Below are 21,832 nucleotides of genomic sequence, written 5' to 3'. Positions count from 1 at the left end.
CTGTAGATTGTCATTCACGCACAAATGATCACATTGATGAAGCACTTTATGAAAGTATGAAAGAAAAAGAAAAATATTTTAAAGATAATGAATAAAGCTGAGATTTTAGATATTTATTTAGTGCAGGGAAATACCAGGAAACAAGATGGGATCGGAGAAGGCCAAAAAGACTAAGAAGTCATAGGATTCACTACTACCTACCTAAATAAAATTAATTATTTCAGAGACCCAGCAGCCATGCTTCTGCATGTGCCTGTGTCAGGGATCGTGCAAACATAAGGCAGCTTAGGCCTATTCATCATCTTTCAGGCTTCATTGATTAGAACAGCAGTTTGACTGTTCTGATAGAGTCATTTCTAAACTGAATGCTGTTAATTGATTGTCGATCACTGTTGGCAACAACTTTTACCATGAAGAGTTCCTAGTTTAAAACTTCTTTTATATGATTAGATGACATTTAGGTTTAAACCGTCTCACGTTTACATGATCCAAGGCATGCATATGCCAAAACATAATAATAATTTTATTCTTATGGTCATGTCAGGTCATGGTCATGTCAGGTCTCTGACAGAATTAATGCATTTTATTTTGGTGTGAATCCTTTGGCTTTTTAGTCTACTCAGCCTTCTCCACTCCCATCTTGTTCCTGGTCATCTGAAGTAGGTGCTTCTTGTTTCTGGTAGGTATAGAATGATATACCAGAACAAGCCTTGGTGTCGCAAGGCTTGCACAATATTTCTTCTCTTGCTACTAGGTAAGTTGATTTTTTTTTAAGCAGCAACTTTGCTAAAAGCAAAAGACCGGTGTTTGCTTCCTAGTGCCTTCATGTTAACAATATACTTTATGCTAAGACATGTCTTGTGTGTCCTCACAGAACTTTTCTTTTCTAAGGAAGGCCTACAGTTTATTTCCTGTTCCTGCACTTATATAAAAGTGTTTATCTTTGTGCAATGCATTCAGAAGTTAAGATCTAGAAATGCACATGGTCACACTAGGGCAAGGTATGTACACAGGCCCTGGTGGTGCTTCCGGTAAGACTAGCAAGATGCATTAGCTGAAATACAAGAAAAACTACAATTTCTACTGCAAACACAAGACAGCTTTCATGACATACTCTTAAGTAGGTGCTTGTCATGGGAGGAAGAACAACAACAACAAAAAAAGACAGCACAAGAACGACAAAGGTTGACAGGAATGCCAAATTTGGAGGCACTGCTGATCATGTTAATATCCAAGGATCTTGACTGCAGAATCCTATGAGCGTTTTGGTAAAGTCATAAAGAGGCCTGCCAGCCCATTCTGCCTCCCTTTATGGCAGGCAGGTGTGCAGCTAAACTCTGTTTTTTTTCTTGGCTTGCTTCACTCTCCAGGGTTTTAGGATAGTGTAGTTTGAATACATCGTGTACTTATCAGACAGAAAGGGTACATAAAAAGCACGGAACAGCTTCGATGATCTGAAACAGAGACAAAAAGGGAAAAACTAGCTCAATCTGCCCTTATCCATCAATTTTGTACATGTGGTATTAATTAACCCATCTGCTTGAAGTGACAACAAAATATTTACAAATGGCTGCAAGACATTAGTACACCATGAAAAGGAGTCATATGGACAAAACAGATCAGCAATGATACATACATACCTGCTTTTGTTAGCAACACTGAACCTAATGGTTTACATATCAAGTTTCCTGCTACAGAACTGAATGCTTATAGAGCTGTTATCTGATATTCCTATACTTCCTGTATTCAAGATCACTTGGCTTCTGCGTTCATCAGCTATTTGGCATGATTCACAGTTTGCTTGTTTCCATGATAATGTTTACCTTTGATTTCCATTTTAAAAAAAACAGTAAAATCAAATGGAATTAAGATCGGGCGGCTTGAGTTTGGGAATTTGTACTAAGATGCTGGTTTCAAAAAGCGGTGGCTGCCGTAAATTAACAGTGTTATGTTATGGTCTTATATCCTGCTAAAAACTCCTAAGGTAGAGTTCTAGATGGGTTAGAGATATTATCACAGTAGTATGACAGGATTTTATACACAATACATAACGATCACCAGAGCATAGCTAGAAGACTAGTATTGCTCATCAGTTTATAGAAAACAGTATCAATCATTTTATTCAATTAAGCAAGTGATCATATCTCCAATAACTAGTTGTGATGCTTTGGATTTAATTACTTGTCTTGCCAAATTTAGAGTTACCACATGGCTCCAGAAAACAGAGAATGTATTGAGACATCTGGGTTTTACTTCCATTGCTTTCAATCTGGTCTACTTACTTCCATTGCTTTCAATGGAAGTAAAACCCGAATCTCTCAATCCATCCTCCTTTTCCTGGAGCCATATGGTAACCCTAGCCAAAGTGATCACAAAGTCAGATTGAGCCTTAAGAGGTTTATAATCCATGTTGATATTTGAAACAATGGGGGATTAAGGAGTGGTAGTCGGTGAAGTGGAATTTCAACCCTGGCTTTCCTGTTTCTCAGCCTTTTGCTCTAGCCCAGGGATAGGCAATTCCGGTCCTCGAGAGCCGGAGCCAGGTCAGGTTTTCAGGATATCCACAATAATATGCATGAGATAGATTTGCTTCTCAAGGAGGCAGTGCATGCAAATCCATCTCATACATATTCACTGTGGATATCCTAAAAACCTGACCTGGCTCCAGCTCTCAAGGACCGGAATTGTCTACCCCTGCTCTAGCCCAGTATTTCCCAACCCTGTCCTGGAGGACCACAAGCCAGTCGGGTTTTTGGGAAAACCCTAATGAATATGCATGAGAGAGATTTGCATATAATGGAGGTGAAAGGCATGCAAATCTGCTCCATGCATATTCATTAGGGCTACCCTGAAAAACCTGACTGGCTGGTGGTCCTCCAGGATAGGGTTGGGAAATACTGCTCTAGCCACTAGGCCCAGGCCACTCCTCCACTCCACAGTTTGTAATGCTGCAGCTGGGGCATTATTTTCAACACAGTGCTTCAAATTTATAGCAGTCAATTGGCAAAATAACAAGGCAGTGATGATAGCTTTAGAAGACTGACAAATGTTTAACCGTTGGCATGTCTGTGTTTCCACATTACATTTTAAATGATGCTTTCCAATTTGCTCTTTAAAGACGTTTTCCAGTGAGTTGTGCTCTTCTGTCATAGTGGCTTCTGAAGTGTTTGCTGTGTCACAGCCCTGTGTATGTACATCATCTTAAGGGAAAAGATGCAGAGCTTGAGCTGATTCTCATTCTGCTCCTCCCAATGAACACAGCGTTAAGTTTGCAGTGCATGACTTGAGGGTTTTTTACTCTCTGGAAACTTAGGTCCATTAGAGCATACTTCGACGCTTCAGCATTCAGAACTCTGGTACAATCCCTTATACTAAGTCACCTTGATTATTGCAACATTACCCATCTGGCAATCTCCCGGAAGCAAATGCAGAGACTACAACTGATACAAAATGCGGCAGTCAGATTGATCTTCGGGCTGAAGAAAACCGATCACATAACCCCTTCCTACCGACTCCTGCACTGGCTGCCTATGGAGGCACGTACGAAGTTCAAGCTGGGATGTTTCTGCTTCAAGGTATTATCTGGTCTAGCCCCTAAATATATAACAGACCTCTTCTCATTCCCAACCAACAGACATGAGAGAAGAACACACCTGAAAATCGTTTCCCCACCGGCTAGAGGATGCAAATATAAGAGACACCATCAACAACTTCTATCGTATCAAGCAGCCTTATGGGGCAAAGACTTAGAAAAACTAATTACACACACAAACAACTATGGTGAATTTAGGAAACACCTAAAAACATACCTGTTCTTGAAATACCTAGGTAACGAATCAGGACAATAGCCCCCTTCATAATCCCACCCAAATCTGATCCTGTAAACTGTTATCCTCTAATCTCTAACTATGAATGTGCCAATCAATTCATGGAATTTGTCGAATTCATTGTAAACCGCATGGAACTTCACGGTCCTGCAGAATATAAACTGTAGTTATTATTACTATTGTTGTTACTTTCAGATGTTCACTGTTATACTCTGTAACTCGCTGTCTGTACAGTTTCTCTTCATTGTAAACCGCCTAGAAGTCGCAAGATTGTTGGCGGTATATAAAAATAAAGTGGTGCTTCCTGTCAAGTCTGTACAATATAACTTTGGTTCACTTAATTATATTTGGTTCACTTAATTATATTAATGTAAAGAGACCAGCATCTTCCCCACTCTGGAAATGAATGGAGTTCAACAGCTGTAGATATATAGTGGTTGACACAGATCACATTTTCCACCATTACGACTTGATGTGTTGGATAATGTGATGAGATTTTTTTACACTGGAAGCCATGATCAACAGAGGTCAATACCTGAGGCTCAGAGATCTATACTGGTGCCTCCCATCGGTCAGGGCTCAAGGCATAGTGGAAGGGAGGACAGCTGCCATTTTATGTTTATCTTTCTTTGCCGCACAGCTCTTGTGGGCATGCCCCAGGATGCTCAGACTCACTTAGCGACCAATGCTCAAAACCAACTGCGTGAATATAATTTGCAAGCTGTTAGTGTTGACCACTGGTCGCTAAAATAAGACTAGTGTTTCTCCAGTGCTGTAGCTCTACAGCGCAGGAGTTTTGCGCATCTGCCACTCAGTCTTAGTGAAAACGTTCCCTACAGATCTCAACCAGCAAGGGAACAAGTGTGCCAAGACACTAGCCCTGGGGACAGGCAGAACGGATTATAGGAAAGAGAAAAAAAAATAAACCCCTCCTCGTACAAAGGTCTGATAAAGAGCATGGCGCAGGACTGGCAATTTATTTATTTAAAGAATTTATCAACTGCCTATTCCTAGGCAGTATGACAAAAGTAACATACACAAAATGGCACAGGTCAAACTTATACAGACATCTTGAATTACAAATGAATAGTTACATCTTAGGGAGCCATAATTTAATAGATCCTCACAGTACAAATCATCCTAAAACCAGCATTAAACAACACATCTTTTATTGAAAAGCTTCTAAAAATAATGTAGTTTTAAGTATTTTTTTAAACTTCTGAATGTCAGATAGCGCCCTTAGCGGTCCAGTTAATTTGTTCCACAGCATTACTCCTAAGATGGAAACAGCAGAAGTTCTCGTGTTCTCAGAATGCATTGTTGAAAAGTCTGTCAAAGCCAATCGTATCGTAACTTCAGATCGCAGAGTTCTGAAAAGCTGGTAGATTGTCATAGTTTGAGATCGATACCAAGGGAACATTCTGCTCTTTCCTTTCTCCCCCATCCTATTATGTTACCCTTCAATGTTGCCTTTCTCAAAAATTTTGTAGTTCTACCTTCTCTCCTCTTGTCAATAAATTTGTCCTTGTACATATAATTAAGTGTTTTTTTGTTACCCAGATTTTTATATATATGTAATTCACTTTGAAATTATTATTATAAGCGTTTGCATCAAATTTTAAATAAACGTGAAACATAAATGACTTTGAACACCAGAGTTAGAGTTTTGAAAATGATATGTAATCGCACAAGTAACCAGTGCAATTTCTTCAACCAAGGTATTATATGTTCAAATTTTCTAACCCCACAAATTAACCTTGCAGCCGCTTTTTGGATCATTTGTAGAGCTTTGCACTGTACTGTTGGAACCGCTCAATAAAGGGCAATACAATAGTCAGGCTTTGATAAGACTATCGTTGTCTGGTTCACTTTAGAATTGAAATGACTGGCTTTGACCTGTAAATTGAAATGCTGAGTTAATCTATTCACCTGGTGGTCTTTTGTAATAAAACTCTGCATATGTTTCATAGTGCTCTGTTCCATTTGCTATTTTTGTATTTTGTCAGCACAATGGGCATGAAGTGCTACTGCAGGACTTTTCTCTCACGTGCTAAATCTATTCAGAGCATACAGACAATGCAGACAAAAGAGATTCAACAGAGTTCTAGTTCATCATTCTTTTTCTTCTAATTAGTCATACCTTCCTGACCTGATTTTGGCCATCATACACAGACTACCAGTGTGTGGCAGCGGTGAAAAGGGCGAACAGAATGCTAAGAATGATAAAGAAGGGGATCACGAATAGATCGGAGAAGGTTATCATGCCGCTGTATTGGGCCATGGTGCGCCCTCACCTGGAGTACTGCATACAGAACTGGTTGCCGTACATGAAGAAGGACACGGTACTATTCGAAAGGGTCCAGAGAAGAACAACTAAGATGGTTAAGGGGTTGGAGGAGCTGCCGTACAGTGAAAGATTAGAGAAACTGGGCCTCTTCTCCCTCGAACAGACGAGATTGAGAGGGGACATGATCGAAACATTCAAGGTACTGAAGGGGATAGACTTAGTAGATAAGGACAGGTTGTTCACCCTCTCCAAGGTAGGGAGAACAAGAGGGCACTCTCTAAAGTTGAAAGGGGATAGATTCCGTACAAACGTAAGGAAATTCTTCTTCACCCAGAGAGTGGTAGAAAACTGTAACGCTCTTCCGGAGTCTGTTATAGGGGAAAACACCCTCCAGGGATTCAAGTCAAAGTTAGACAAGTTCCTGCTGAACAAGGATGTGAACAAGGATGTACGCTGATAGGGCTAGTCTCAGTTAGGGCGCTGGTCTTTGACCAGAGGGCTGCCACGTGAGCGGACTGCTGGGCATGATGGACCACTGGTCTGACCCAGCAGCGGCAATTCTTATGTTCCTGTTTTCTCACACATACCTACCATAAAGGATGCTACCAGTGTTCAAACAATTTTCAGTGCTTTGCCATGTCTGCCACTCAGGAGTCTCAGGAAGCGCAGAACATGTCTCCCCAGGGACTACCCATTCAAGAAATTAATTTATTTATGACTTTAGTGAAATGGTGTGTTGGCCAGGTTAGTCCACTTTCCAAGGTAATATAAAGAAATAAAACAAAAAAACAAAGGAAATACTGTAAGGTGATACCTTTTTTATCGCACTAACTCATCATCATAAAATGCGTTGAGTTTGTCCAATAAAAAAGGTACCACCTTATTTCTTTATATTACCTTTATTACTTTAGAAACTGGTTTTCAAAGCCAGCTATAGATATTCATCTTATCTAACAGCAGGAAAACTTATTCATTAAATGTAAGAGTTGCCATACTGGGACAAACCAAATGTCTATCAAGACCAGTATTCCTGTTTCCAACAGTGGCCAACCCAAGCCATAAGTTTTACCTGGCAAGAACCCAAGGAGAAAACCAGATTTTATGCTGCTTACCCTAGAAATAAGCAGTGGATTTCCCAAAGTCATCTCAATAATGGCCTATGGACTTCTCTTTTAGGAAATTATCCAAACCTTTTTTAAACCTTGCTAAGCTAATTATATCTACACATTCTCTGGCATCTAGCTTGGGATTTTAGCTAGGTACTTGGGACCTGGGTTGGCCACTGTTGGAAGCAGGATACTGGGCTTGATGGATCTTTGGTCTGTCCCAGGATGGCAATTCTTATGTTCTTAATAAATTCCAAAGTTTACTTATACACTGAGTGAGAAATATTTCCTCCGGTTTGTTTTAAATGTACTACTTGGTAACTTCATTGCATGCCCCCCTAGTCTTAGAAATTTTGGAAAGAGTAAACAAGTGATTCACATCTACCCTTTCGAGTCCACTCTGTATTTTATAGGCCTCTATCATATTTCCCCTGAGCTGTCTCTTTTCCAAGCTGAAGGGCCCTAGCAACTTCAGTCTTTCCTCATAGGAAAGTTGTCCTATCCCTTTTAGCATTTTCATTGCCCTTCTCTGTACCTTTTCTAATTACATACAACGAGAGGCTAGAGAAACTGGGCCTCTTCTCCCTTGAGAAGAGAAGACAGAGAGGACATGATCGAAACATTCAAGATATTGAAGGGAATTGACTTAGTAGAGAAAGAGAGACTGTTCACCAAGGTCTACTACTTCTCCCCACATATATGAGCCCACATGGGCATGTGATGGCATAAACTACATTAGGGGAGCACCTTTCCGAGTATAGGTAGGCTCAGTAGTAATCTAAAGATGTACTTTTTTACAGAAAGGGTGGTAAATGCATAGAATAATTTCCCAGTAGAGGTGGTGGAGATAAAGACCGTAACTGAATTCAAGGAAGTGTGGGGCAGGCACGTGGGATCTCTTAGAGAGAGGAGGAGATAGTGAATGCTGTGGATGGGAAAACTGGATAGGCCATTTGGCCTTTATCTGCCATCATGTTTCTATGTAACAAAAGCACAGGTAGAGAGAGAGAAGGAAAGGCAGTAAGGCATTAAAAAGGAATGACCATTAGTACCATAAATCAGAAATCCTGCCAGAGAAAGCAGGAAGTGCCCCAATATAGGGCCAAAAGAAACTCCATAAAAACATATGAGTTGCCATACTGGGACAGACCAAAGGTCCATCAAGCCTAGCGTTCTGTTTCCAACCATGGCCAACCCAGGTCCCAAGTATCTGGCAGAAACCCAAAGAGTAGCAACATTCCAGAGCTGAGATTGTGATGTCATAATGCCTCATTCCACCAATGCCTAAGAACCAAACTCATCAATGGCTTGATTGCCTTAGGCTTGGTTCACATAAGAAAATAAGAGGTGTCATACTGGGACAGACCAAAGGTCCATCAAGCCCAGTATCCTGTTTCCAACAGTGGCCAATCCAGGTCCCAAGAACCTGGCAAGATCCCAAAAGAGTAAAATAGATTTCATGCTGCCTATCCTAGAAAAAGTCATGTTACCTATTCAAATACTGCAGGTGGTCAAGAATGTGTCTTTTTTTTTTTTTTTTTTTGTGGAACACAAATAGCAAAAAAAGAGAAATGGAGGAAAATATACTAGAAAACAAATCACTCCATTTGATCAGTTCACACAAAATGCCAGAAAAAGTATTTTAAGGCGAAAGAAAAGCCTCAGACACGGAGAGGTGTTCCCACTCTCTTCCACCCAAGAATCACTGGCAAACAACTTTCACATATAACTTATTACTGGCAGGTGGGAGCTTGAAAATAGTCAAAACTAACTAGAAAAAACAAGCTAGTTAGGAAAGAGCCAGGCTGACGATCATTTCATGGCTTTTAAGCCACTGCTTCAGGGCCGTGACACCAACGTTTCAGACTATCGATTCGCAGTAATAAGTTATATGCGAAAGTTTTTTTGCCAGTGATGCCTGGGTGCAAGAGAGTGGGAACACCTCTCCATGTCTGAGACTTTTCTTTCGCCTTAAAATACTTTTTCTGGTGTTGGTGTGTACTGGATCAAGTGGAATGATCTGATAGATAAAAGATTACTGCACAGGTCCTGGACCTGATGGGCCGCCGCGTGAGCGGACTGCTGGGCGCGATGGACCTCAGGTCTGACCCAGCGGAGGCATTTCTTATGTTCTTATGTTTTCTAATATATTGTCTGTCTTTTTTTTTTTTTTTTTTATCACAAAACACAAGGCTACAGCTTTGCGTTCCATTTCATTTTTCCCTTCCTGTACGAAAGGGAACATTGGCAAGCATGAAGCCTAAAAACCTCCAGGAAAAACTACTCCTGAATAGTGCAATAGTTTCTATCGCGCGCTCTCTCTCTCTCATACGAGTGTCACATCGCAGCTTTGAAAATGTTTTGCACAGAGCCTGTCACATGGCAGACCCTGTGTTCAGAGCTCCTTTGAAACTGCCAGACCAAAGAACAAGGAGCAAATCAGGTGGCGTGGTATTAAAAGCTGTCAAATAAAAGTGCCTCTGCTGGGAGTTGTAATATCTCCCCTTAATACGCCAGCATCATTGCTCTCAGTGTATATATAATGAAATGGACCTTGACAAAGAAGCTGCCTGAGTGCAATAATTACTTGGAGACTTGGAGTGCTTTCTAATTCAATTAGCAGCGCCATTTATCAGAGCTGGGGAGAATTCCACAGCTGAGATTCAAACCTGCGCTTCCTGACGTCAGTGGGAGACTGCAAGTCTCAGAAGTCTTGGAATCAGCAGGACTGAATCTTGCTTGCTGAGGTATCTTTTCTTTTCTTTTTTTTCCCCTTTCTCATATACAATAGGAATCTGTATGGTGTATCATGACATTCTCAGTTCTTTTAACATTGAGGCTATGGCATTTCTTTTTCTGTAGTTGCAGCTTGGTATGATTTTTCACACCTGCTTTGCTCATTAACTGAAAGCTCCCAGGAATCACTTGTGTGGAAATAGCTGCTAGGTTCTCTTAGGGGTCACTATGGTTTAAGTTACAAAGCATAATAAATTAGCTTTTAGTGATATGGTTCTCATTAATATATTTAACAGGGACTAGGTGGCTCTAGGGGATTAATAAAGAGTTGCATTTTTGTCATACAGAGTCTGAAGGACACAAAAGATCACCTTTGTTTTCACTTTAAAAAAACCCAAACAAACCCTCTAAAGTCTTCATAGCAGGTGCAATAACTCCCTAAGAAATTCTTTGATATCTGCACTAGAGAATGACACGGGGGACAAATTTTTCCCCATCCCCGCAGGAACTCATTATCCCATCCAGACCCTGCAAGTTCTTTTCCTGTCAGCTCCATCCTCATCTGCACAAGCCTCAAACACTTTAAAATCATAAGTGCTCGAGGCTTGTGTGGTTAAGGCAGAGCTTACAGGAATGGGGCAGGGACAGCGACAAAATATCATGGGGGACGGAACGGGGAAATTGAGTTCCAGCCTGAACGGGGAAAAAAATCTGTCCCTGTGTCATTCTCTAAGTTGCACTTGGGCTTTACAGACTGTCCTGAGGACCCAAAAGCTAGTTAGGTTCTCAAGATATCTACAATGAATTCAAATGCACTGCAGGCTCAACATGTAAGTAAACTGATTCCAGGCAAATATTCATTGTGGATATCCTAAAAACCTGACTAGCGGGGGTGGAGGGTCCACCACATCAGATTTGTGAAACCCCTCCATCTAGGCTCACCCTATATCTCTATGTCAAAGGCAATAAAAGCAGGGTCAGCTCACGTTATCAGGCTGCAAACGGGTTCACGTAATCCTCTTTTTCTCCCTTTCAAACAGGAATATATCTTCCTGCATACAAAGGGGGGGGAAATAGATCTGGCTCTGCCCAACACTCTCCTCCCATAGAGCCCTCTAATCGTTTTACCAATGTTCCACAGAGGAGAAGAAGGCGTTGGCTGTGACATCATCTCCTGCAGAAAGATCGCTCTGTGCTGGGCAATGATCCTGCAGGCTAAATAATTAATTGAAAACCTACAGATTGCACTCTTAAGTACGCAACATCCAAAACCCCCTATAAATAGGGAAACATTGAGCGGCAAATGAAGTGGCCTGTTCAGTGACTGCTTTCTTCTGACGCAGCTCAATTAGCTTTTAAGGGCTTCCATTACAAAACTATGTCATACATCAGCACATCATTTCACAGTGCTAGTACGTTCCCTTTCTAACACAGACGGCACTTCCCTTTTTTACAGAACATTCAGCTGATAAAAGAGTGCCATTAACCTAGTTCCCAATGACGTTTATAGACGTGAAATCCAAGGAAGAGCTGCCTATCCAACTCATTTGCTGCTTGGTGTGTTGTTGACAACATGTGTGTCACTTCCTAAGAGCATCTGGAATTATCAATGCAATATCAAGCACATCATGTCTTTCTGTGCCTAGTGCAATCTATACACGGTGATGCACAAATCAGTCATAATAAATGACGCCAAACAGGAGAGGACTGTACAGAGTCAATCTGAATTTCAGAGATCTATAAGAACATAAGAATTGCTGCTGCTGGGTCAGACCAGTGGTCCATTGTGCCCAGCAGTCCGCTCACATGGCGGCCCCCAGGTCAAAGACTAGTGCCCTGAGACTAGCCTTACCTGCGTACGTTCTGGTTCAGCAGGAACTTGTCTAACTTTGTCTTGAATCCCTGGAGGGTGTTTTCCCCTATAACAGCCTCCAAAAGAGCATTCCAATTTTCTACCACTCTCTAGGTGCAGAAGAACTTCCTTACGTTTGTACGGAATCTATCCCCTTTTAACTTTAGAGAGTGCCCTCTCATTCTCTCCACCATGCAAAGGGTGAACAATCTGTCTTTATCTATTAAGTCTATTCCCTTCATTATCTTGACGTTTGGATCATGTCCCCTCTCAGTGTCCTCTTTTCAAGGGAGAAGAGGCCCAGTTTCTCTAATTTCTCACTGTACAGCAACTCCTCCAACCCTTTAACCATTTTAGTCACTCTTCTCTGGACCCTTTCGAGAAGTACTGTGTGTCCTTCTTCATGTATGGTGACCAGTGCTGGACAAAGTATTCCAGGTGAGGGCGTACCATGGCCTGGTACAGCAGCATGATAACCTTCTCCGATCTGTTCGTGATCCCCTTCTTAATCATTCCTAGCATTCTGTTCGCCCTTTTTGCCACTGCCGCACATTGTGCAGACAGCTTCATTGAATTGTCGACCAGTACTCCCAAGTCTCTTTCCTGGGGGGGGTCTCCCCAAGTACTGCACCAGACATCCTGTATTCGTGTATAAGATTTTTGTTACTGACTTGCATCACCTTACACTTATCCATGTTAAACCTCATTTGCCATGTCACAGCCCATTTATCGAGCGTGTTTATGTCACGTTGCAGGTCTTCGCAATCCTCCTACGCCTTCACTACTCTGAATAACTTCATATCGTCTACAAAATTAATCACCTCACTCGTCGTAACAATTTCCAGGTCGTTTATAAGTATGTTGAAGAGCATGGGTCCAAGCACCGAACCCTGCGGCACTCCACTCGTGACACTTTTCTAGTCCGAGTATTGTCAATTTACCCCCACTCTCTTTTTCCTATCCGCCTGCCAGTTTTTAATCCACGTGAGTATTTCACCCTCGATTCCATGGCTCGCAATTTTTCAAAGTAGTCGTTCATGTGGAACCTTGTCGAACGCCTTCTGAAAATCCAGATATACAATGTCGACCGGGTCACCCTTGTCTATCTGCTTGTTTACTCCCTTGAAGTGCAGCAAGTTCGTCAAGCAAGATCTTCCTTTGCTGAAACCGTGCTGGCTGGTCCTCATCAGACTGTGTCCGTCAAGGTGATCAATCATGTGGTCCTTTATCAGAGCCTCTACCATCTTTCCTGGTACCGAAGTCAGACTCACCGGTCTGTAGTTTCCCGGATCTCCCCTTGAACCTTTCTTGAAGATCGGCATAACATTTGCCACTTTCCAGTCTTCCAGAATCCTTCCTGAAGATAGAGAATGGTATGTGGACAAATTTTTCCCCGCCCGAATTCCCATCCCATCCCTGCGAGTTCTTTTCCTGACCCTACCCCATTCCTGCAAGCTCTGTCCTCATCTGCACAAGCCTCAAGCACTTTAAAATCATAAGTAGCAACATTCTAGAGCTCAGATTGTGATGTCATAATGCCTCATTCCACCAATGCCTAAGCTCTCTCCTCATCTGCACAAGTCTCAAACACTTTAAAATAAAAAATGTTTGAGGCTTGTGCGGTTAAGGCAGTGGCGTACCTAGCATATGTGACACCCAGGGCCCATCATTTTTTGGCACCCCCCCCATCTGTACGAAAAACATGATTTTTAGTAACAGCCACATGTCACACATGAGTACCTAGGAAAAGGCAGTCATCTTACATATTGCAGTGAGCAGTACATCAATACACCCATTGTAAAACTAAACAAGCCAGACTAGTACAGATCAATCCAACACTGTCAATCCTAACAGAAAACCATGTCTTTCGAACACACAGAACACAGAAAACACCTTCGCCTAGTATGGAATGTCATCACAAACTAACCCCTCCCCTTTTAAAAAACTGTAGTGTGGATTTTAGCCACGGTGGTAACAGCTCCGACGCTCATAGAATTCTGAGCATCAGAGCTGCTACCACCAAGGCTGGCGCTAAAAAACGCTCCACAGTTTTGTAAAAGGGGGGATAAAATAGAAATACATAGACAAAGGTTAAATTGAACCAGCAAGAAGCTGGACTCTGCATACAATGCAACACCACAGAAACAGTGACACATGTCTCCTAAAGCAATAAATAAATAGAAAATTTTTGTTCTACCTTTGTCTTCTCTGGTTTCTGCTTTCCTCATCTTCTTGTTACTCTCTTTTTCCATCCACTGTCTGACATCTCTCTGCCCCTATATGGCATCTTCTCTCCTTCCAGAAACTGTATGCCCCCCCTCTTCCATCTCTCCTTTCACCCCCATTGGTCTGGCATCTCTCTCCTCTCCTTCCCTCTCCCACACCTCTCTTCTGCAATCCCTTTCTTCCCTCATTTTCCTTTTCAATTTATTTTCTGCATCCATCTGGATTACGTTCTTACTACCCTCTCATCAATTTCCTTTTTTACTGTCTACCTACAGCTCGCCACCTCTTTCCCTCACCCCCTCCAGTATTTACCTAACTCAATCCTTTTCTCCCCATCATGTGCCTTCCTTTTATTTATCCCTCCTTCCATCATGTGCCCTCTTTCTCTACCCCTTCCATCTAGTACCTTCTCCTCTGTCCACTTCCATCGTCTGCTACCCTTTCTCTCCTCCCATTTCTTTCTTGCATTTGCTCCCTTATCTCTCCCATCTGCACTTCCATCCAGCATAGGCTCCCCCTCTACCCGCCACACTACCATCCAATGTCTGCCCTTTCTCTCTCCATCCACCTATCTTCAATCAGCATCTGCCCCCTTTCTTTCCCTCCAATCCAATTCCATCCAGTATGTCTCTCTTCCCTTTCCCTGTACATCAATTCCATCAGCACTATGTTTCCATACCACCCTGCCTCCTTTCTCTCCCTGCACCACTCTTTCATTCCAGCAGTCCTGCTCCTTTCTTGCGATGACTGTAGCTGCCGGCTGCCGGTCCACCCCACTCCAACGTACTAGCTCTGGAGCAGTCGGAGCTACGTGCTGGAAAGTTCCACAATGATTAGGCTTTGCTCTTGAAGAAGTAAGTTATGTCGGAGGGGGTTGACCCGGCAGATGCAGGGAGTTGCGGCAAGGACCCGCGATGACTGCGTCTGCCAGGTCCACCCCCCCTCCAACATAACTTACTTCTTCCGGAGCAAAGCCGGCAGACGTGTCGTCGGGGGATCTTCCTGCACCTCAGCGCAGCTGCCGATGCTGCTCTAGAGCAGTGTTTTTCAACCTTTTTACACCCGTGGACCGGCAGAAATAAAATAATTATTTTGTGGACCAGCAAACTACTAAGACTGAAATTTAAAAAACACATTTCCGCTCCATCTCCGCAAGCTCAGTCCCCGCAAACTATCTGATCCCATCCACACAAGTTTCAGTTATGATTTTATATTGTTCACCCAAGGTGATGTTGTAGATCACCCTTTATACCTTGTAACTAAGGTGTATCAATCAGTCTATATGGCCCTCAGAGATGCCACCCAGGGATCAATATGATCATATCCCTCGGCTTTACACACCCTATCGTCATCGGGTCAATATCAAATGTGAAAATGATATAAACTTTTTTTCTTTTTGCTTTTTACTTTTGCTTATTTTACTCGTGTGTGTTAAACTCTCTTTGCTAATTTTAAAACAATAAATATGGCTAATGAGTTTAAGGTCGATACTTAGCTTCACCGGGATGGTTAGTAGCTGTTGGTAAGGGATACATATGCCAACATGTTTCACCCCTAAAAAGGGGGTTTCTTCAGGGCTACTATCCCTTTTGTGTTAATTTTACACGGCTGGCCACCCGATCTAAGTTTCACTAACTAGTGAAACTTAGATCGGGTGGCCAGCCGTGTAAAATTAACACAAAAGGGATAGTAGCCCTGAAGAAACCCCCTTTTTAGGGGTGAAACATGTTGGCATATGTATCCCTTACCAACAGCTACTAACCATCCCGGTGAAGCTAAGTATCGACCTTAAACTCATTAGCCATATTTATTGTTTTAAAATTAGCAAAGAGAGTTTAACACACACGAGTAAAATAAGCAAAAGTAAAAAGCAAAAAGAAAAAAAGTTTATATCATTTTCACATTTGATATTGACCCGATGACGATAGGGTGTGTAAAGCCGAGGGATATGATCATATTGATCCCTGGGTGGCATCTCTGAGGGCCATATAGACTGATTGATACACCTTAGTTACAAGGTATAAAGGGTGATCTACAACATCACCTTGGGTGAATAATTAATAGCACCTTGTAAAAGAATACTGTTCACGCCTATTGTTCTTCATGATTTTATATTGAACATATTTTATTAAAGTATAAAAAGAAACAATATTCTGTACAATTGTCATTTTATAAATATAAATATACAGAGCAAGGACCAATAAAACCCCTGTCTCCCCTCCCCTTCACATATATCCCCTCTACTATCAAGAAAACTGAACAAGCTAAATTATTATAGAATGCTACACAGAAATATCATGCTAATAGAATACTGCAGTCACACATGACAGGAATAGTGTTAGGGGAGTGCAACTAGGGCAACTGCCCCCTGGTCCGAGAGAGCCCTAAGCCAGCTAGAAGCTAAAGAAGCACTGCCTGGGCTTTGCAGTCCCCAGTTATGTCTCTAGCAGGATATATATTTCAGATCTGATATATTCTAATGACAAAATAGAAATAAAATGATTTTTTTCTACCTTTTGTTGTCTCTGGTTTCTGCTTTTATCTTCTTTTCACTCTTTTCCTTCCAGCGTCTGCCCTGTCTCTTCAGTACAGCATCTGCCCGTTCCATCCACTGTCTGCCCCTTCCAGAAACTGTCTGTCTCCCCCTGCCATCTCTCCTCTAGACCCCCCCCTTTGGTATGACATCCATTATCTTCCCTCTGTTCCCTCATGGTCTGGCATCTTTCTTCTTTCATCTCTCTTTCCTTCCCCCCTGTGGTTTTTAGCATCTCTCTCTTCTCATTTCCTCCGCTCAGATCTGATATCTCTGTCTCCTTTCCCGTTCTCTGGCATCTCTCTCTCCTCTCTCTCTTCCCTTCTCTGGTCTTCCTTCTTTATTTTCTGCCTCCCTCTAAAATAAATTATTTCTTACTATGCAATCCTCAGTTTCCAGCTTTTCACTATGTCTACCCATAGCATGCCACCCTTTCCTTCACCCCTCCACTATCTCACTAGCTCTATCTTCTTCCCCCATACAGCATATGTTCTTTTTCTTTATCCCTCCTTCCATCCAGTATGTTTTCTCTTTCTCCACTTCCATTCAGCATTTGCTCTCCCTATTTCCATCATCTGCCCTCTTCTCTCTCCCCACTTCCATCATCTGCCCTCTTCTCTCTGCCCTTATCTCTACTTATCTCTGCCATCATCTGCCCCTTCTCTCTCTTTCCCCCCACTTCCATCATCTGCCCTCTTCTCTCTCCCCTTTCTCCCCACTTCCATCATCTGCCCCCTTCTCTCAATCTCTCCATCCACCACAGGCCCATCTTTCTCCCTTCCTCACCTTTCCGATTTTGGCAACAAGATCGGCAATGGGCCTCCTTCTACCCCCGGCATCAACAGAACTTCAGATCGGCAACGCGGTACTCAGTCAAAAGCAGAAACAGGAAGCTGAGTCAGAGGGAAGCTTTTGACGTGAGCACTAGAGAATGACAGGGGGAAAAATCTGTCCCCGTCACTGCACCGTCCCCTTCACCACTCTGTCACTGCCATTCCCTTCACCGCCCCATCACCGTCCCTGCAGCATCCATACAAGCCTCAGTACTGCAATATTTAGCTTATTCCTTCTTTATAAATCAAAGTTCTGGCTGCTGAACTGGAGAAAGAGATGTTCAGCTGGCAGGGCTTTGTTTATAAATTTTTATCAACACAACTAATATACTACTTTATCCTGAAGGAAAAAAAAAAAAAAGAAATAGAATTTTTTTTTTCTACCTTTGTTGTCTGGTTTCTGCTTTCCTCATCTTGTCATTCAATTCCTTCCATCCACTGTCTCTCTTCTCTCTGCGTCTTCCATTTGCTCTGTTACTGTGCCTCTCCCTTTCTCCCCCCTTCCAAATTGGTCTGGCACCCATCTTCTTCCCTCCTCTCCCCCCCCCCCATAGTCTGGCATCTCTGTCTTCTTCCCTTCCAGCATCTTCTCCCCACTCTCTGTTCCCCATTTCTCTTCAGCGTCTTCTCCCCACTCTGTCATCCCCATTTCCCTTCAGCGTCTTCTCCCCCTCTATCTTCCCCATGTGCTTTCAGCATCCTTCTCCCCATCTGTCTTCCCCATATGCTTTCAGTGTCCTTCTCCCCCTCTGTCTTCCCCATGTGCTTTCAGCATCCTTCTCCCCCTCTGTCTTCCCCATATGCTTTCAGTGTCCTTCTTCCCCTCTGTCTTCCCCATGTGCTTTCAGCGTCCTTCTCCCCCCCTCTGTCTTCCCCATGTGCTTTCAGCGTCCTTCTCCCCCCCTGTTTTACCCATTTCCTTTCAGCGTCTTTTCCTCTCCACCCCACCTTTCCTCCCTTTCTCCCTCCCTGCCCCTTACCTTCGTGGCGCTTTCACCCCCCCACCACCACCAACAGGCCCAGGCTGCCAAACCTCCCTGCCCTGTGGCCGGCGATGTCTAAACTGCCTTCTTATGGCAACCGGAGTGTTGTAGTTGCATATGGCTGCGTCAGAGACGACCTTTACAGCAGCCATATGCAACTACAACACTGCGGCTGCCGTAAGAAGACAGTTTAGACATCGCCAGCCACAGGGCAGGGAGGTTTGTCAGACTGGACCTTGGGGGAGGTGAAAGCGCCACGAAGGAGGGCAGCAGTATGGAGGGAGAGAGCGCGATAGGGACCAGGCTGGCTGTGCAGCCCCCATAAGCCTGCACCAGGGGCGGACCGCATCCCCCCCCCCCCCAACATTCCCCCCTCCTTGGTACGCCACTGGGTTAAGGCAGAGCTTACAGGAATGGGGCACGGACAAGGACAGCGCAAAATTCACAGGGATGGCACCAGGAAATTTGAGTTCCTGCTGGGACAAATTTGCTCCTGTGCCATTCTCTATGTAAAAATGCAAAGAGCAGATGTCAGGTTATTTCTAAAGGGTGAAAGGTAGGAGTGTTTCAAGAACCACAGCACACTATGTACCATTCCAAAGCAATTCCTCCTCTAATTCAGGGGTGGGCTGCCAGGGCTTTCAAGGGCTACGACCCAGCAGCTGGGTTTTCAAGACTTTCAGAATGAAAATGCATGAGACTGCTTTGCATGTATTGCTTCCATTGTAGAAATCTTGAAAACCCGACTGATTTTTGGCCCTCGAGGACCGTGGTTGCCCCATCCCTGCCTTAATCCCTCAATGAGCATTTTGGCTGGCAAATGTACGAGTTCCCTGGTTGCTGATTTTCAGTGGTACTATCTAGACAGTGTCAGCATAAACCAATTTGGGGGAATCTTTTCATGAAATAGGTGGTTAATGAATATCAATTAATAAATAATAAATCCTCTAAATCCAGTGGTTGCCAAAGCTGTCCTGGGGGGCTCCCTAGCCGGTCAGGTTTTCAGGATATCCACAATGAAAATTGATGCTTCCACTGCATGTAAATTTTTCTAATGAATACTCATTGTGGATAGCCTGAAAAGCTGACTGGCTGGGGAGCCCCTCAGGACAAGTTTGAAAACCACTGCTCTAGTCGCAATAAATCCTATAACTATTTATTTAGCTTAGTTTTATATTCCATCCTTCCCAAAAAGCTCAGAACAGGTTACAGTTTAGCATTCAGTGTTACAATGTAACGTTACACAGTTACAATTTACATTCAAAGGGTTACAACATACATCACATAAGGTTACAGTTTAGCGGTGTGTGGGCTTACAGTTTTACAGTCAAGGAGTGCGGTTTGAGAAATCTATCTAATAGTATAGTGTATCGCAAATGGTGACAGGTCAAATGCGCGCAAGACAACAGCGTGCGGACAAAAACGCGTAGACAAATAAGCGCAAAGACAATACCGCGCGAAACAATTGAGCGCAAGGATAACTCAGCGCAAGACATTTGAGCGCAACGATAACTCAGCACAAGACAATTGAGCGCAGGATAACTCAGCACAACGACAATTCAGCGCACCTGTGGCGAACGAAGGGCACGCGCACGTTCAGCACGTTAACACGTGATAAGGTCACCACGTTATCAGTATGGTTCCCTTGCCTCTTTTGCGTTTTGAATATTAGTCATGTGAATGCATTTTTGTTACTATGGTTATGTTTCCTCTTTATATATGTACTTCGAACAGCCTGCCCTCCTTTCGCTGCCTGACCTTGTGCGTTATAGGTAAAGATCTAGTTTTGCTAGAACTTGATCTATGTCTTGCGCAGATTTCACTCGCCTCTGGTGAGAGCAACACTACTTCCAAATTTCTTCATTGCAGGTATGTTTATATTTTCGATTCACGTGCATGCGGACCGTATATTTTTATGTCGCTACTTTTGAAAGCTATATAAGATGCGCGCTACACACCGCAAGAAATCCGAGGGTATCTCAGTTGTCTTGCGCTCACTTGTCTTGCGCCCGTTTGTCCGCGTGCTGTTGTCTTGCGCGCATTTGACTGTGAACCATCGCAAACTGTGTGCCATGGCGAGATTCCAGGTGTGCCACCAGATGCCAGGGAGGAGGAGGAGGGGAGGTACCAGAATCTCTTCTCCTCCCTGGCGTCTTCTCCTCCTCTCCACACCTTTTCTTTTTCAGCGCCCCACACTCTGGAGGGTCTCCATGCATGCGCGGATATCAACATGAAGCAGTAGTAATCATCTCATCGACGTCCATGCACTTCCGGATGCCCTCGAGCCACGGCCCACCAATTTAGTGTGCCGCCATCTCAAAAAGTCTACGAGACACTGTAATAGTACAATCTAATTAGATATGTTCTAGAGCAGTGGTCTCAAACTCACACCCTTTGCAGGGCCACATTTTGGATTTGTAGGTACTTGGAGGGCCTCAGGAAAAAAATAGTTATTGTCTTATTAAAGAAATGACAATTTTGCATGAGCTAAAACTCTTTATAGTTTATAAATCTTTCCTTTTGGCTAAGTCTTAATAATAATATTGTCATTTATAGCTAAAGAGACGTATGATCAAGAAACTGTTTTATTTTACTTTTGGGATTATGATTAACATACCGAGGGCCTCAAAATAGTACCTGGCGGGCCGCGAGTTTGAGACCACTGCTCTACAGGGAATAAACTAGGTTAGCAAAGACATGGCAGATAATTTGGCTACCATGATGTCTCGTGTGCAGGGCACTGTTTATATCCGGATGGCCTAAATCTATGAGGATCGGTTGATTTAGTCGCATTCTATAGCGGATTCTGCAAGGGCAGATACGGGGGAAGAGGGGAAAACAGCTTGAAGTTGAGCGTGTAAGACTAGGCAAAGAGGTAGGTTTTCATAGCTTTCCTGAAGTTTACTTGGCTACATGTACAGCCACTGGCAGGCAGCAGCCAATCTATCTATTCAGTGCCACAACTATCCCTTTAGTGGTGCTGAATATACAAATTTGTTTTAAACAGCACAGTTAGTATTTAAAAAACTCACTAATCTTGGGAATTGAATATTGATCTGAAATGCAGTGTCATTTATGGCTTGACGTGGAGGTGGCCTAATGGTTAGAGATGCTGCCTCAGCACACTGAGGTTGTGAGTTCATTCCCAGCCTGCTCCTTGTGACTCTGGGCAAGTCCCTTAACCCTCCACTATCCCAGTTACCAGTTAGATTGCGAACTTGCCAGGACAGATGAGGAAAATACTTAAGAGTCCCCGATTACTATTCAAAGTATTGCAAACCGCTTTGGGTGAATTTCTTCATGAAAAAGGCAGTTAATTAATCTAAAGTAAATAAAATTATGAAGGGCATTAGAGCCACTGCCTAACCACATCAAGGTGTATACTGCAACCTCAATAAACTAACCATGGCTCAAAACATTACATTATACAGAGAACTCCAACTTCCTCA

At 43.1% G+C, this 21,832-nt stretch overlaps 1 protein-coding gene across 1 annotated transcript in view; it reads right to left on the bottom strand.

Moving 5' to 3' along the window:
• Nucleotides 1-223: 223 nt before the first annotated feature.
• ALG9 (ALG9 alpha-1,2-mannosyltransferase) overlaps nt 224-21,832 on the bottom strand; it is a 166,969-nt gene continuing 145,360 nt past the window's right edge. Inside the window, exon 15 of the mRNA XM_033919141.1 lies at nt 224-1,454. Within this exon, the coding sequence (XP_033775032.1) occupies nt 1,331-1,454 (124 nt within the window). The 3' untranslated portion in view covers nt 224-1,330. The remainder of the gene's footprint in view (nt 1,455-21,832) is intronic.

This window comes from Geotrypetes seraphini, chromosome 13 (genome assembly GCF_902459505.1).
Source record: "Geotrypetes seraphini chromosome 13, aGeoSer1.1, whole genome shotgun sequence".
Lineage (NCBI taxonomy): Eukaryota > Metazoa > Chordata > Amphibia > Gymnophiona > Dermophiidae > Geotrypetes > Geotrypetes seraphini.
Note: the sequence above shows the minus strand (reverse complement) of the source record. Positions and strands in the feature narration are given on the sequence as shown.